This window comes from Pagrus pagrus (genome assembly GCF_965226575.1).
Source record: "Pagrus pagrus genome assembly, chromosome: 7".
NCBI classification, from domain to species: domain Eukaryota; kingdom Metazoa; phylum Chordata; class Actinopteri; order Spariformes; family Sparidae; genus Pagrus; species Pagrus pagrus.
Window position 1 is genome coordinate 5,736,610 of NC_140191.1, and position 16,203 is coordinate 5,752,812.

Genomic DNA, 16,203 nt, shown 5'->3' on the forward strand with positions numbered 1-16,203 from the left:
GGGAAATCAGTTGGCTGAACATGTTTTAATGTGATGTGCTGATGGACATAAATTAGTGTTTTTAAACCCAGGATCTATTGAGATTGTCACCACAAGCCCTGCCTTTAACATTTTGAGAACCAAATTGCCTGAGCTGGATTTATTCACCCTCTGAAAGTTAGTGGCTAATGCTGGAGTTGGCTTGACAAGAAAGACCCTCTGACAGATCATAACTTAACTATAGTCTTTTTAGCCTGGGAGCCAATTTGAAAGGGACGCTGCTGTGATTTATAAAAGCAGTCCCATAAAGCTGGGGCACTCACAAGATTCAGTTTGGAAATGGGCACCCTGCCTTCCAGTAAATGTCTACATCCATCAGACACCACACTTTATAGATTTCTGTTAAAAATTAAGTCTTGACCCGCAGCCGACATAACCCTATCTCTTAAAACTTTGGAAGTCTCCCCCCAGGACTACATTTTAGGATTGTTTTTACTGGCTGAGAAGTGATACACGATGAATAAATTGACCTTCATGTGTAAAATTGGTGGAGTGACATAACAGATCCCCAGGTTCTTGTGGTACTGTTTATAGAATTGCTGGGATATTCAACCCACAATGCAACAATTTGCACTTGAAAAAAACGCGAGAAAAGATGATTTTAAAAAGATTTATTTAAGAAGCTCGACAAACAGAGAGCTGAAAGGTTAAAACACAAAAACACAGTAAGGGATCAATGCAGGGAAAAGTTCAATAAAAACAAAACAGACAAATACGAAAAATATATACAAACAAAACATTTAGAAACATTTTTTAAATATTGCAATTCAGAATATCTAAAGTCTATCTGATTGATTCCTTCTACATCTACAGTACATTTGCAAAGTGTGTGAAGCAATAATGTGTGTGATCATCATAAAATCTCTTCAAGATGATTCTCATTCACACCCATTGGCATATGTCAGCTGCCCAGTAGGAACTAGGGTTGGGTGATAAGGTTATAAATACCTAACCGGACATGCCAGTTTGTTACACGCACAGACGCTACCACCAGCAGAGCCAGTTGGTAAATAATACTTATACCGAAGCCAGTCGGAAGAAGAGCCAAAGAAACTTTTCCATTGAGAAAAGCCTTCAATGCTGTTACCTGATATTCTTTCAATGGAAAATACTCTCCAGTTCTGATTTAACTGATGCTTTAGCAGCAGCTATGCAAACCTCTTGAAGAGCCGCCATTGTTGTTTACAAACAGTCGCCTCTCCCGCTGGCCGTCACATGTGAAACCTCACCCGTAGCTGCCAGTAGTTCCTCATGGGATGCTGACTGATTGCACCACTGTGTGTAGTACTTCAAGCACATAGCGTAAAGTCTGTCAAGATGTATTTGTGAGATCAGGTGATCTCGCGAATCCATTTGTCCCGCTGGCTAAATGAATACCATTGGACGATGAGAATTTCTGTTAGAATCTGTATTGTGATCAATGTTGCAAATGAATGAGCAGGACTTGATTTTTGATGATGATTTGCATCAATGCAATGAAGTACTTTAATATGTGATATGTTAAATTTGGTCATATTCCAGAAAATTTACTATTTTATGATCTATAATAACATCTTCTGGAGTAGAGATTTCAAGTACATTTAGCCTATTTCCAGGAGAAGGAAAATATTCTTAGTGGCCATAAACTCTAGCAACACTTGTGTTACGGAGTGTGGTCTCACAATGAAGATGTTATTTATAGTATTTCTGGAGTTTTGACCCTTTTAAGTCTGGACATTTAATCAGCAACCTTCTGGTAACTTTGACATCTTCTCAGGCCTGAAAGCAACCTCCGCCCGCACGCATCAGTGTGCATCATTCTCCCCCTCTTGTTGACGGTGAAAGCCCATGTTCTGCTTTCTGACCAGTTCAGCATAAAGGCCACCTTTCTCCAGCAGCACATCATGGCTGCCCTCCTCCTTTACCATCCCTTCGTGGAGGACAAATATACGATTGGCCTTCTCCACAACACCTACATTGTTGGAAATCAACAGCACGGAGCACTTGTTGGTTTGGTTCAACAAAGCTTGGTGCACCTGTTGAGAACAGTCATGACCTGGTGTTAGATGCAGAAAACATGAGTACATACTGGGCAAAATCACACAACTCTAGACTGTCCAACCTGGTATGCGTTCTCTGAATCCAAGTCACTGGTGGCGTTGTCCAGTATCAGGATTTTGGGTTGTCTAATTAAAGCTCTGGCAATGGCAATGCGCTGCTTCTGGCCTCCAGACACCTGTCCTCCCTTCTCACCAGCATCTGTTAAGCAAAAAGACATGTTGTTATTGCCAAAGTGCTGTTTCACAAGAGCTCTTAATTAAATTCATCAGCCCTTTCATAACTGTCAGCAGAGTTTATGCATGGTTCACAAAGTTAAGTTAAGGTTACTCATGACAACATGATGACACACCTGTCGCGACAATGTGAATTGCGTCACATTTTATTTCATTTCTCCCCAACACTATGTAATAGTAATGTGTGGATTGCAGTTATATATGGTGTCCAGGCCAAAAAACAGATTAGCATTCTGATTAATAGGAGTTTGAATTGTGCTTGGGTGAAGTAATACATCATTAATGAGTTGAGTTTGTTAAATACCTGCAACTATGCCGCCACAGCAGAAATGATAAGTGCATCTCACCATTAAGAGAGACGCTGTGCGCATTTACTCACAAGCACAACAGTGTAACTTCATTGATTATTTATCCTCCTGATAAATAATCAATCAGAGCTATCTAAAAACAATTTGTTTTAAAATCAAAGGGTTAATTCTGTTTCCTCTGGAGAGTTTCTTCTGTCCTGTCAATTTTTTTATTCAATTTGTAATGTCCCACAATATTTGTGGCAGGGACTTACTGCGCACATGGAAACAACATTCAAAATAATAGATCTGTCTTTTATAAAAAATCTGACATTTTATGCCGAGTTAATTTGGCCTCATGGTGTTGAACATGGTATCGAATATCAATATTTTTCAAGGTATTGTTTCGAAGATAGAAATTGCTGTATTGTGACAAGACTAGCGGCAGGTGGATTAAAATGTGTATATGCAGATTTGGTTAATGTCAGCGCAGATCCACATGTCACCAGTATTAATTATAAAATCAATTCAACTAGAGCAACCTGAAACTGGATAAGTGCCGGAAATTGGGTGGATGGATTAACTATTGAAAATGATTAATGCATTAAGTTAATTTAAGTTTTTGCTAAAAACCTGTCCACGATGAAATAGTGATCTTCCTAGCTGTTATTGAGCATTAAGCATCTAAGAATTAGTGAGTGACAAGAAGCCCTGTGAGGAACCACACTTTAGGATTCACTCTAAAAGAAGCTGAGTCTGTGGGTCGAACCTGTGTCGTATCCATTTGACAGTTCCTGGATGAACTCGTGGGCACTAGCCAGCTTGGCAGCCCGGTACATCTCCTCATCAGAGGCGTCTTCGCAGCCGTACTTGATGTTCTCCCGCACAGAGCGGGCAAACAGCGCACAGTCTTGGCTCACCACAGCAATCTATAAACAAACAGGATGAAAGGGGGAAACGTCAGTGAGAAGGGTTTACAATGAGGGCAACAGCAGAATGAAACTAGGAGACAAGTGCAACCGAGTGTCCTTGTGATATTCCTGTGACCGGCGTGTAATAATCCAAAGTGTTAGAGGAAAGATCAAACAGCACCAAAGGAGTGAAATTAAAGACATATTTGGAACATTATGAGAAGAAACTTTCAATGAACTGTGATTCACCTTTCTTATATCATCATCACTGAGCAGCCCAGGGCTAATTTCATTTCATTTCATTTTATGGTCTCAGCTGCAGAATTCACTTAGTATTTGCCATTTTGAATTTAAGTCAATTTTTGTGGTACAATGACTTGATAATCCCCTTAGGGTGTCACTATCTCCCCCATACACACACACGCCCTCAACAGCCCAAATGAATGGTCCTGAAAGGCTTAAAAGCTCCTTGCAGTCTTACTGTCATTTTTTATTTTTTTTTATACATAGTTAAGTCGGAAGACAAACTCATCAGGGCACCTTTAGGCTTCCTATAATTACACTCACGGCAAATCAAATTAGGTGACAGTGTCAGCTAAATGCTTTAAAGAATCAAATTCAAAATAGAGTGTGTCGTGACAAACCACCTTGTTATGTAGGTACTCGTCTTTGTAGCTTTGCAGCGGTTTCCCATCCAGCAGGATCTCCCCTGCTTGAGGCTGGTAAAATCTCTCCAGCAGCTTGACACAAGTGGACTTTCCTGATCTGTTGAGCCCCACGAGGGCAGTGACTTGGCCTGGCTTTAGGTCCATAGACACATTCTAGTAGAAGAAAAATAAAAGGGTGAACTGAAAAGGAATCATTTAAATTGTACATATAATAAATGCAAAGGAGTTTAAGATGCATACCTTGAGAACAAGATTTTCTTCGTCTGTCCTGCCAGAATAGGAAAATGTAACTTTTTTGAATTGAATGTGTCCCTTAAAATCTCGAGGGGCCAAACTGCCCTCTGGCGGTACTTTAGGTTTGCGATCCAGATATTCAAAGATCTTCTCAGATGCACCAATTGCCTTCTTCACCTCCGGGTAATAATGCATGACAGCCTGGAAGAGAGGTGGCAGAATGAGGCACTTCTTTTGAACAAAACAATCAGCTATTTCTACTTCTGCATAGATGTAACCAAGTGCAAGAACATCATTATTTCATTGTAACATATTCCCTTTATCTTGGCCTGTGACTCACCTCAACAGCGGAGGCAAACTGTAGCTCATAGAGGACGAATGACACCAGGTCTCCACTGCTAACGCCTCCCCTGGTCACAAGAGTCCCTCCATAGTACAGGATACACACCTTCAGGGCCAACGTGGCCATCTGGAAGAACATAAACAATGGTATACACATTAAATTACCTGTTTTAACGAATACTGACATTTTTTCCCAGAACTTCAATGAAAATGCAGGTTTTGGGGTTCTGTTTGAGTAGAGGTCTGTTAGCATACAACTTTAGCTATTGCCACTCTCTCTATATGACATCTTCTGGCAGTAAACAACTGACAACTGAAATGGCAGGGTGATAAACACATCATGCTCACAGACACACTTTACAGAGGTGTTCAACTCACGCTGTTAGCCCAGGTGGAGGCTGCATAGGCTGCTGCTTCCTTCTTATTGAGGGCGTAAGTATCGTCCAGTTGCTTTCTGTACCTCTCTGTCTCACCGTCCTCATTGGCAAAACTCCTCACTGTCTTCATGCAGGAGAAGGTATCTGTGGCCACCTGGTTGGCCTTAGCCAGTGAATCCCGAACCTTTTTAGCCATGGTCTGAAACACAGATGAAAAAAGAAGTGTGAAGCTGTGGGCCATAAAAACCACAACACTTCAAAGTTGCTAAAATTCCCCACAGAGCTGAGGGGAAGTGGGCTCACCACATCAAGAAAACCCTTTCACATTACACAAACTCTTTTAATGCATCATTCATATAAAGTGTATGATTACAACAGCTTTGAAGAACGTGCAAGATTTCGGGGAACCCCTCTGTACCTGGTGGAAGTGTCCAGTTAACTCGGGTATGACCCAGATGATGGGCAGTCCCATGCAAGTGAGCAGGGTCATCTTCCACGACTGGCTCACCATGAAGAACAGGAGGAAGCCAAAACGTGCCGTGTACCACATCACAAGACTCAGTTTCTCACTCAGTGCCTCGCTCATATCGTTGGTATCGGTGGTAATGCGGGACACCAGTTCACCTGAGAGAAGAGTTGTTGTATTCAACATGTTGTTAAAATCCTGCATATTTAGTGTTTTCACCAGTTCACAGAAATTATGTCAAGTATATTTATTAGGACATTGACAACAATAAAGAAACTGAGCTAGGCCTCAAAACAAATAAAAGCATGTACAATAAGTATGAAGAAAAATACTCTCACTTATAAGGATTACTTTCTGTCGTGTAAGTTGTTACCTGTCGAATTAGTGTCAAAGAAAGCAATTTCCTGTTTCAGCACAGCCTGGAAGACGATTCCCTGCACTGAGGTGTGTATGCGGCTCATGGTGACGTTGTACATGAGGTCACATACAAACTCGAGCACAGCACTGAAACATACAACAGAGGACACACTGCAGTGTAAAGTTTTGTAAAAGTAAAGTAAAATTATGACCTGAAACTCTGAAAAAAGACAGATGAGATACAGTTTGAGATGATTTGTCATGCTTTAACCACATTGTTACAAAGCTTACATTACCTGGCAATAGTCATTAGCGTCATGAATTTGATGGCCTCTGTGAACGCATCCGGTGCTTCTTCATTCATGATCCAGTCGGCCACACGTCCAGTGTACTGAGGAATGGCCATCTCACCTGAGGACAGGTGACAGAAAAATGTATTACCAACTGTTTTGTTAATCCATTAATCAGGCCTAACGAGTCAGCAGAGCCAGTGGACTGGAGACATAACTGGCAGTTTGATGGCCTATGACCATTAAGTCTTTTGCATATTCTTATTTGCCTACTAGTCTTTCCAAGCTTTACGAACCTTCACAAGCTGACTACAATCAGTCGACTCTGAATAACCTACACTTGATTCTCAACCGATTACTTTTAAATAGCACAAGCTACTTTGGGAGCAAAAATTGTAGGACATATCTCCAAAGCTCTGTGGTTAGGTTTAAGGTGTTGTCTCACTTACCATAAGAAGACACAACCACGAGAAACAGCACAGCAACAAAGCGTCCGAGATAGGGCAGCATGTATTCCATCAGTCTCTTCAGAGAGGCCCCGGTGTCCTCTTTGGGCTTCTCAGACGGCGCCCCCATCAGCAGAGATGAGATGTATCGACCCCAGGAGAGTAAAAGAGACGACACATACCGGCTCCAGTAGAGCCATGCCACACCTGCCACGACATAACCCTGTAACACCTGTAACACACAAGACAGGTTTTAATGCACAAATACAGAAGAATATTACATTAAGTAAATCAGTAAATACTTCAGATGATTCTGCCAAGTGTACGGGTGAAAGTAAAAACAACATTTCTAACATGGGGAATTTCTCCTTCTCTTCAGACTGGTTGGTTTTGGTTTCAGTCTTGTTCCTGTTTCACAGCTATAACAAATATTGTAATCCTGCTGTGACAGGTGCAACGACTGGATTCTATATTTAATGTCACAACTAAACATACACTTTGGTTTTAAGAAGTAAGACATCTTAAAACTACACTTAATGGGCATGTTTCATTATTTTAAATTAGGCCTGAAGTAAAGTAATGGTCAATTAGTAATCAAACGGCTGCAGGGTCGAGCCACCCACCCTTTCCCAGGAGTGCCATCCCCACAGTTCCTCCAGGGTGGACTGCCCTAGTGCCCAGAGAAGAGTGATGTACGCCGGGAAGTGGAAGCAAAGGACCCCTAAGCGCTGTAGCCCCTCGAAGCTGCTCATCCACGGCAGGCTCCCAGGGTAGGTGAAGGTAAGGAGGAGCAGGACGCATGCCCTGGTCAACGCTCCTCCCCACAGGGTGATGAACGGACTGGAGAGGAGGAGAGGCGACAGCTGGGCCAGGCGGATGGTGTGCACCACACACACATCCAGGCACACGAGGAGCAGCGGGGCGAAGTAGCTCATTTTCTGCATAATGCACAGGGCCTGCAAATATAAGTGACAGGGAGGGTCAGCGGCTGAGTATCAGTGATACAATGTACGTTTACTCAAGTACTGTATGTGAGTACAATTTTGATACTTAAGTACATTGATTGCGAGAAAAGTATGTATCTATAAATATAAACTACCTAAAATTAGTTAGATATTTTTGTCTTTCACCTGATCGTTTATTCTGTGACCTATTTAAATTTGCCTTTTGTGGTTTGTGAACAAATAATGCGACTTTGACTTTTATCGCATATCCATGCACGTGCATATACGCACCCATATCCCAATATCCCTAACTAATTTAAGTAGTGTAATGTATATACTGAATTTATATCCTTACTTTTGCTTAGATATGACTTTTGGGTCCTTTTTACAACACTGCTGAGTATTCAAGCTGACAAATGCAGTCGGTTTGTAATCAGTGGGACTAACAGAAGCCTTCAAAACAGAAACATCGGTGGTGGAAGAAGTATTCAGATCCTTTACTTTATTATAAGTACAAGTCAAGGCTCTCAAATCCCTACTTAAGTATCAAAGTATTTCAAGTATCAAAAGTAAAAGTACTTGTTGTGCAGAAAAATGCTGGACAACTGTCAGAGAAATGTAACGTACTTGAAGTACTCGAGTAAATGTACTTGTTTACATTCCACATCTGGAAAACATGTATATCACCTGTGGGTTAAACATGTAGAATACACAGCCGAATATTTAACCTATTTATTCCCTTTATAACCACATAAACCAGGTCAATGATTAACTCTCACCTCAGATGCCCTTCATTTACAAAGGTTACTGTTTACTTTCAGTTTTGAATTACTTTCGTTTTCATCTAGTCGGCTGATTTCTTTGAAACAGTCTGGCGGTAATTCAAGATAAAACCCAGTCACAGCAACACGAAAACGATTTAGCAGAACAGAAATACAACATTACCTTCAGCATGAGGGTCAGCATGCATGCTACAGTGAAGTACAGTAAGCTAGCACACTTTAGCTAACGTTAGTAACATATCAAACTTACGTGTACTGTCGACGAGCCCACTTAGAAGTGGTCGATGTTTGATAAACGTCTGAGACCGTCACACGACCACGATATTAGCCCTGAAAAGCTAATAAAACTTGTTAATTTAACGAGCCAGTACCGGCTCCAAGTGGAGACGTCGACTTAGCTTCTTCGACTGTTAAAACCGAAACTGAAAGTAGATATTTATCATGTCTAACGGCGGAAAGTCCCCTTTCTGTCCCGGTGTCTGCCGCAATGGCGGACGAAGACTAGCAAGGAATAAAAACAAAAAATACATGTTGCTTTTGGAAAGCAGATTATTTATCTCCCGAGTACAGCTTTCATAAACTTTGGTAGATAAGATAATGTATGTTGCATGTGACTCAGTACAGCTGTAATATGATCCGCCTGGCGTCAACCTCGACTGCCTTCAAAGATGGCTGCCCAACAGCGCCATCTTGTGACGGGGAGCGGGAACTGCCACAGGTCCACCACCTTATTTGTTTGATAGGTGCTGTATAAATAAAGTTTTAGTGATTGATTGATGGAAATTTTAGGAATTATTTTCAGATGTTATGACATACATATTAACTACCAACCCAGTTGCATATCTAATGTATTTAATGGTCTTATTATGTTTATGTGTTTATATTTATGCTTTTCTGCAGAAAAAAGGGGGATAAAAGTTTGTTAAATGATCTTTTTAACCAATACTAGTTTATTTAGTTATTGCATTCCTCAATTTTTGTTGCTGTTTTTCTATAACTATGTAAACAATGTATGTTACAGTAAGTAATTTGACCTTTTTTTAATCTATTTTTCTCAAATGAACACAGGTTTATTGAAACTTTGAATGCAAGCTGATTTTTGTGACCAGATGGTTAATTTTATTTCTATTTCCTGTGTTGTCTGTTGTTGTTAGGCTTGCTTGTTCTTCTTTTCTTTTGTTAGGAAAAGCAATAGCTTTTTAACTTAAATAGAATATTTTGTTCACAGGGCCATTCAGTGTGCCATTAATGAAACCAAAATAAACATCCTTACATAAAATATAATTAAAAGAAAGTACAAATCACTTAAAGTATTTATCAAAAAGAGAAGTAAAAGATAGATAACATATAAAGAAAGTTTGTACATAGAATAGAATAAAAAAACTGTAACCATAGAGCAAAGGTAAACTTTTACAAAGTTATCTCAGTCTTTCCGCCTGTCTGTGTTTGATGAATGTAACTCAAGGTTTTTGGGCCAAACGTTGATAGATGTATCTCATCAAGACAGTGTAAGACCATTAAAAAGTAATATAAGGTAGTACAGTGTAGCTTATAAAGCAGGTATAGTCAAAAGAAGATGTTGGACTCTGCTGTTTGGACCTCCACTGTTTATTCACTCTATGGGCCTTTTCAACTGTTTTGCTTTGCTTTCTTTTGTTGCCCCCTGAGGCTGTGTGGTACCAGGATAGTTGTCGGCTCTGCTCGGTCGGCCCTGTGTTGTGTTGCACCCCACTAAGACAACTGAGGCTGTGAATCCTGCAACAGATACTTTGAACTGCCCGATAGCTTCCTTCCTTCCCTCTGCTTTTATGTCAGAAGAAGAATGTGATGAGCGTGGCTATAAATGTTCTTACTATTTAAAGCAGCCTGTTTTTAAGCAAGCCCCTCTAAATCACTCACACTTAAAATCCCTTTCCTTTTAAGTATGTTTTAAAAATACAATACACATCTTTGACAGATTCATAGTGAAAGGGAAGCACCTTTTATTTATACAGCCCATTTTAGTGACAAGAGAGACAGATTCATGGCCTCAATATTATTATTTTATGGACTATCACTTTTTTGTCTTGTCAGGGTTTGGATTCAGATGTCTGAGTTATTTTTGGTTCCACTAAAGGATGATTTATCTTCTGTTATCTTATCAGAGAGCCGAATTGAAGACTCAAAGAGGTCAAATTATCTCTTTTACATAAACAGGCAGAAATCACAGACATGACCAAAGGATGAACATAGCCTTATATAGCAGAACTTTGTTTTTGCTCCCTTCCTGCCTCGTTACTTACTTACGTCACATGCTGTCTGATGTATCTTGTGACCTTTTGTGGGGGGCCTGACACCGGTTTGAACCCAGTGGACTGAAATATCCTGACTGAAGTAGTTCAAACAAGCCCCCAACTCAACCAGATAAATCAGTAAAATGCTGCACGATGGATGCATCAGTATAAATCGTATAATATATAATATCTAATTCTATACATACCACTGCATAATGTGCACTTTTACTCTGCTACTTTTGCTGATAACACTTTTATATATCTATTCAAATACTGTATTTAAGTAGAAACTCAAGATATTTGTTCTTTCCTCGAGTATTTCCATTTCATGCAACTTTATCGCTGATAATATACATACATTTATTTAAATAAGGTTTTGAAAACAGGACTTTTAGTTTACTTTTACTTCAATTGAGTATTTCATCAGTCTTACATTGATAGTTTTACAGAGAGACAATTCTCCTTCTTCTCAAACTAAATAAATCATTATAAACCTCCTTGGATTAGCTGTAAAATTCATTGTCACAACTGTCTTCAAGATGAAACCACCAAACAAGATATAAAGCGGCTAATACTCCCTCATCCTTAAACATCTGAAACCTTGACAATAAGGTTCACTTCTTGTTATGTAGTCCTGTCTTTGACGGTGTAAGGGACGTACTTTTTTGCTACACTGTCCTCCATTTATGCTGATTTCTTTTGGTTGGGTGATTATGAAAAACTTGAGGAGGAAGGGAAACCTTTTTTGTAGCAGATTTCCTTTGTCAAGCTGTGAGAGGAGGCTGAATGTTTCTATAAATCATTTGCAATTTTGTAATGAAGTGTGATGAAGTGCTGCAACTGTATTTTTGGTGTCTTGTAAACCCATGGTGCATGAAAAAACAAATTAATCAGTCAATCTAGAGCAATAAAATGCAAAAAATACACATTAATGCAGCAGTGACATTAACCCCAAAACATCTTATACGATAATAAACACTGACAGGGACCATTTTCCTGCACACTGAGCTGATGACACACACACTTCCACTAAAACAAGCTTTTAAAAAACAGTACTTTTACTTGTAATTGAGTATTTTAGCCTTAATAAAGTACAGGAAGTGAGTACTTCTCCCACCACTGTGCAACAATCATGCTTTCTCTATTTTTAACCTGACAGTGAATGACACTTCATGGTTTCTGCCCTGAACGCCCGTGCGCATGCGCAGACATGGCAGCTGCAGCCAGTCGGGGGAGCTCCCAGTGAGGATCCGTAGCTGAGGAGGCGCGCGGAGCAGCTAGCTGAGGGGACAGATGTTGTGTTTCGTGATGGAGTAAACAGCCGGAGGAAGGAGGAGGAAACTTGTGATCTGATCTGGATGGAACCGACGGGTCTACGAGACGTTTTCAAATGTATAACACTATGTAAGCAAGCCGGAAAAATGCGTGTCATTTGAATACGAGGGGCTGCCGTAGTTTAGTTTAGCTAGAAATTAGCTCATAAAGGTTGCGAAATATGAGACGCGATGAGCAGTTTCCTCTTACCTTCTCGCTCAGTGTCAGGCCCCGTGACGCCTTCTTCCACCCACATCTGGATTTAGGACACATGGCTCTGTTGTCTCCTGTTTAAATGTGGACGTGCAGTGTGTTTTCTGTTGGTTTAAAGGTCTGAATGGACAAACAGGCTTGATGCTAATCACTGAATCTGAATTGTTTCTTGTGTTTGTTTGTTTTTTAGCCATTGCAGCAATGGAGGATATTGGTCTCCATCCCAAACCCACCAATGACCCCCCTGTCCACAGACCCACAGTCACTGAGACTTTTGGGCTGCACCACATCCCACCAGGTGTGTATGAGCTCAGGCAGCTGTGATGCTGTTTAAAGGAGAAGTTCACCCCCAAACTTGAAAATTCAGTCATTAGATACTCACCTCCTGGAAAAAAGTGGGGTGAAGTTTTGTAGTGCACAAAACATTTGTGGAGTTTCACAGACAAACAGCGCTGCAGATTCTCCTCTACAACAAGTAGATGGGGACTTGTTTCAATGCGTGAAAGAAAACAACTGAAAAAACATGTAAAATGCTTTCAAATGAGCAGCTGTAGTGAAGATTTCAGGTTAATAAAGGATTTATATAACGTCTTTACAAATTGATTTAGGATCTCACGGCTTCCGGCGACGTATTGGATAGCAACAGAAGATCTAAGGTGCTATTTTATGTTATTTGCGGTGAAGCTCCAGAAATGTTTTGTAGACTACGAAACTTCCCCCGTCTGTCCAACAGCATGGCAGTGAGCAGATAATGACTGAATTTTCATTTTTTTGGGTGAACTGTTCCTTTATAGAAACACAGCAGTTACTGTAAGGCAGACACGTTATGTTACAATGTGAAAATGTTCTCATTATTACAAGATGTTTTTCATATTATTACATCATGCACACTTACACACATTATAACGTGATAACTTACATTGTTATAGCATGAAACACTTCACTTTATAACATGATTAAACAGCGCGAAATTATCTAGTTATGTGAACTGTTCTGTGTTATAATAAATGATCATAATATAACTTAAAATGTTTCACATTATAACAAGATATATAGTTACAAATAATTAAGTTTGCATTTTGGAATAATGTGACAACATCTTGTTGAAGGTGATACTGATCCATTTTTATTTTTTCTGGCGTGACAGCAATAATCACTGACATGTCTTAACTAGATGTGTGTGTTTCATTCAGACCATCTGCACGTCACTGATGCGAGCCGGAAATCTGATGGACCGTCCAAGAAAAGGTCCCACTCGGCGATGACAGCACAGCCACAGATGATTCCCCAGTTTCCTTCACCAAACGCAGGTCCTCTGTGTGCTGATACCAGTAAGTATCAAGTGTTCAGTGGATTTTATTTTTTTTAGTTGTCAGGCTGCATTTCAATAATTGATCCAATTATGTTTGTTTGTCGTTTTTCAGCATTCCTGAATACAGCTGCTAAGAATGGGAACACTCATTCGGACAAAGCGGGGGCTGGCAGAAAGAAACCCAAACCCAAACACGCAGATCCATCGAAGTGGAAACAAAACAAGCAGAAGCAGCTGAGGATGGAGGGTAAAGCGTACGCGAGCAAACGCAAAAAAGACGGCGAGTTGGTGACAAAGCAGCCAAGAGCTGTTGGGCCGAGGTGCACCTCGAACGCCTGCAAAAAGGCATCGAACCGGCTGTGTAATGAAATCAACGAGGAGGCCAGGAAGCGGGTGTTTGATGAGTTCTGGCAGCACATGAACTGGACTCAGAGAAAACAGTACGTGGCAGGACAAGTTGACTGCGACCCCGTGGAAAGATCTAGAGCGGTGGGATCACAGTCGAGGAGATCGGTTTCGTTGCGTTATCACTTGATGGTGGACGGCAAAAGGAAACAAGTGTGCAAAAACATGTTCCTGACCACTCTGGGGATCGGAGAGTGGTCTGTGCTCAACTGGGCGCAGAAAGGAGGAACTAAAAACAATGAATCAAATGAAAACACGCCGGAAAAGAGGCAGACGGTCCCTCAGTGCCCACAACAGGACCCTTCTTCTTCTACAGTCAGTAAGACGATGGAAGATACACAAGGTGAGTGGTTGTTTGATTTGTCTTTTTCAGAGAAAAGAGAGCAAGAAAGGACAGCGGGGCGGCTGTAGATCAGGAGGTAGAACGGGATTGTCTAGTAATTGGAAGGTCGCTGGTTTGAATCCAACTGCTGCATGTTGAAGTGGTTCTTGGTATCACATTAATACCTTATACAGGTTAATGACATTTCCCTGTTGTTGTTTTTTTTGCCTTTTTCTGCATAACAATTGAATGCCACCGGAACCAGAACCAGAGGGGCCTCCCAGAAAGAAATCTAGAGTCGCCAGGCCGCTAACATGGAAGCAAAATCGACAGAAGCAGCTTCGGATGGAGGGGAAATCTTACATCAGCAAACGAAAGAAAGACGGTATTACCATAACCAAAGCTCAGAGGGCAATCGGGCCGAGATGCACGTCCAGTGCTTGCAAAAGAGCATCAAACCGTTTCTGTGCTGACTTCAGTGAAGAAATGAGGAACGAGCTGTTTACTAGTTTCTGGCAACGTATGAACTGGCCTCAGAGAAAGATCCACGTGGCCGAATTAGTCGACTGCGACCCGGTGGAAAGAACACGAGCACCCTGGACTCAGTCGAGAAGATCCGTCTCGATGCGGTATCATTTGATAGCCGGCAGCGACAGAAAACAAGTTTGCAAAAAGATGTTCCTCTCCACTTTGGGGATTGGAGAGTGGTCGGTGCTTAACTGGGCGCAAAATTCAACCAAACAGGACAATTCAGAGGAAAACGGTAAGAAGCAAACACAGAGGAAGTCCCGTAAAGCCTCAGAGCACATATTCCTGAAGGAGTTCCTCGAGAGTTTACCCAAAGTGCCCTCGTACTGTTGCGGGATGACCATATCTAAGCTTTACCTGGAGCCGGTCTTCTCAAACATGTCCGAGGTGTACAGGCACTACTACAACCACTGCTTGGAGAAGATGGCGACGCCGCTCTCACGGCAGGTTTTCTGTGCCGTGTTTAAAAAGATGGATTTGGGATTATGTGACCCTAAAAAGGATCAAGGGTGTTCTTTCGGTGCGACTGGAAACTTATTTAATGAGCTTTGGGAGGAATACTGCCTGGAAAGAGGAGCTGCAGGGCCACAGCCAGAGAAAACGGGTAACCAGTAAAAAAAGGACAAAAATGGACAAGCTGTGTATTACTGGATTATTTACAACATGATCATATACATATTGTGGAAAGTTTATATTTAAGGCTTTTGCCAAAGTGACTGTACTTGGTCTTACATTTCATTATATCCAAGCATAGACTCTGGTTGCTTTCTTCCAGGCTCACAATATCTGAAGCAATCCAGTGGTTTTTATGATGATGCAGTTGTTTTACTTAAAGGAGAATCGACAAGAAGAAAGTTCCTTGTTGCTGCTTTAAAGGGGCACTCCGTAGTTTTGGAGAAGAAATTCAAACTCAGAATTTTAATATTTACAATATTGAGGTAATAGTACATTTTTATTTTTCCCATAACTGAATAAACAAGCTGTCCTGATTTGAAGCTAGAGAGTCAGTGAAGATCTTTCTCTTCTGATTAAAATGTCTTCCCCCAAACTACACAGTGCACCTTTAAGTTGCATTATTTAAGCAGTACATTCATTTTGTTTCACGATGCAGTTTAAAACGTACGGTCTTATGAGATTCTATGCCAGTTATCATTATTAGTTCAGGACTGAAACAAAAATGTGTCACAATATGTGTGTGAAACAATACGAGAGGATATTCGTCTGTTAATCTATTGTTTGGACTGTCGCTTGAAAGGTCAAAGTCAGATGCCATTAAAGGACTTTTGTTCTCATTTCTTTCTCTCTGTGCTTCACAAAGAGCCTCCTGGGCATCGAAATGTTCCGTTTTCTTTTGTGAATTAAATAACAGAAACAGTTGACAGAGCACTGTGAGAGGCAGAGCAATCGGTGAAGTTGTTTA

At 40.8% G+C, this 16,203-nt stretch overlaps 2 protein-coding genes across 4 annotated transcripts; one reads left to right on the forward strand and one right to left on the reverse strand.

The window, feature by feature from the left end:
• Positions 1-702: 702 nt before the first annotated feature.
• tap1 (transporter 1, ATP-binding cassette, sub-family B (MDR/TAP)) lies at positions 703-8,989 on the reverse strand. Its single transcript, XM_084357090.1, has 13 exons — positions 8,667-8,989; positions 7,314-7,646; positions 6,694-6,922; positions 6,251-6,365; positions 5,971-6,101; positions 5,550-5,755; positions 5,133-5,330; positions 4,753-4,881; positions 4,419-4,613; positions 4,158-4,331; positions 3,369-3,528; positions 2,141-2,277; positions 703-2,054 (listed from the first exon to the last, which is right to left on the reverse strand). The coding sequence occupies exons 2-13, from the start codon at positions 7,632-7,634 to the stop codon at positions 1,824-1,826; spliced, it is 2,226 nt and encodes a 741-aa protein (XP_084213216.1). The 5' UTR covers positions 7,635-7,646; positions 8,667-8,989; the 3' UTR covers positions 703-1,823.
• A 2,936-nt stretch (positions 8,990-11,925) lies between these two features.
• On the forward strand, positions 11,926-16,075 carry LOC311259449 (uncharacterized protein). 3 transcript variants are annotated; one of them, XM_084356593.1, is made up of 5 exons: positions 11,926-12,093; positions 12,407-12,514; positions 13,410-13,547; positions 13,641-14,276; positions 14,521-16,075. In XM_084356593.1, the coding sequence occupies exons 1-5, from the start codon at positions 12,048-12,050 to the stop codon at positions 15,396-15,398; spliced, it is 1,806 nt and encodes a 601-aa protein (XP_084212719.1). In that variant the 5' UTR covers positions 11,926-12,047; the 3' UTR covers positions 15,399-16,075. The 3 variants fall into 3 exon arrangements, with proteins under 3 accessions (XP_084212719.1, XP_084212720.1, XP_084212721.1); XM_084356594.1 differs by having other exon boundaries at positions 11,926-12,081; XM_084356595.1 differs by lacking the exon at positions 11,926-12,093 and adding an exon at positions 12,111-12,334.
• Positions 16,076-16,203: the final 128 nt, after the last annotated feature.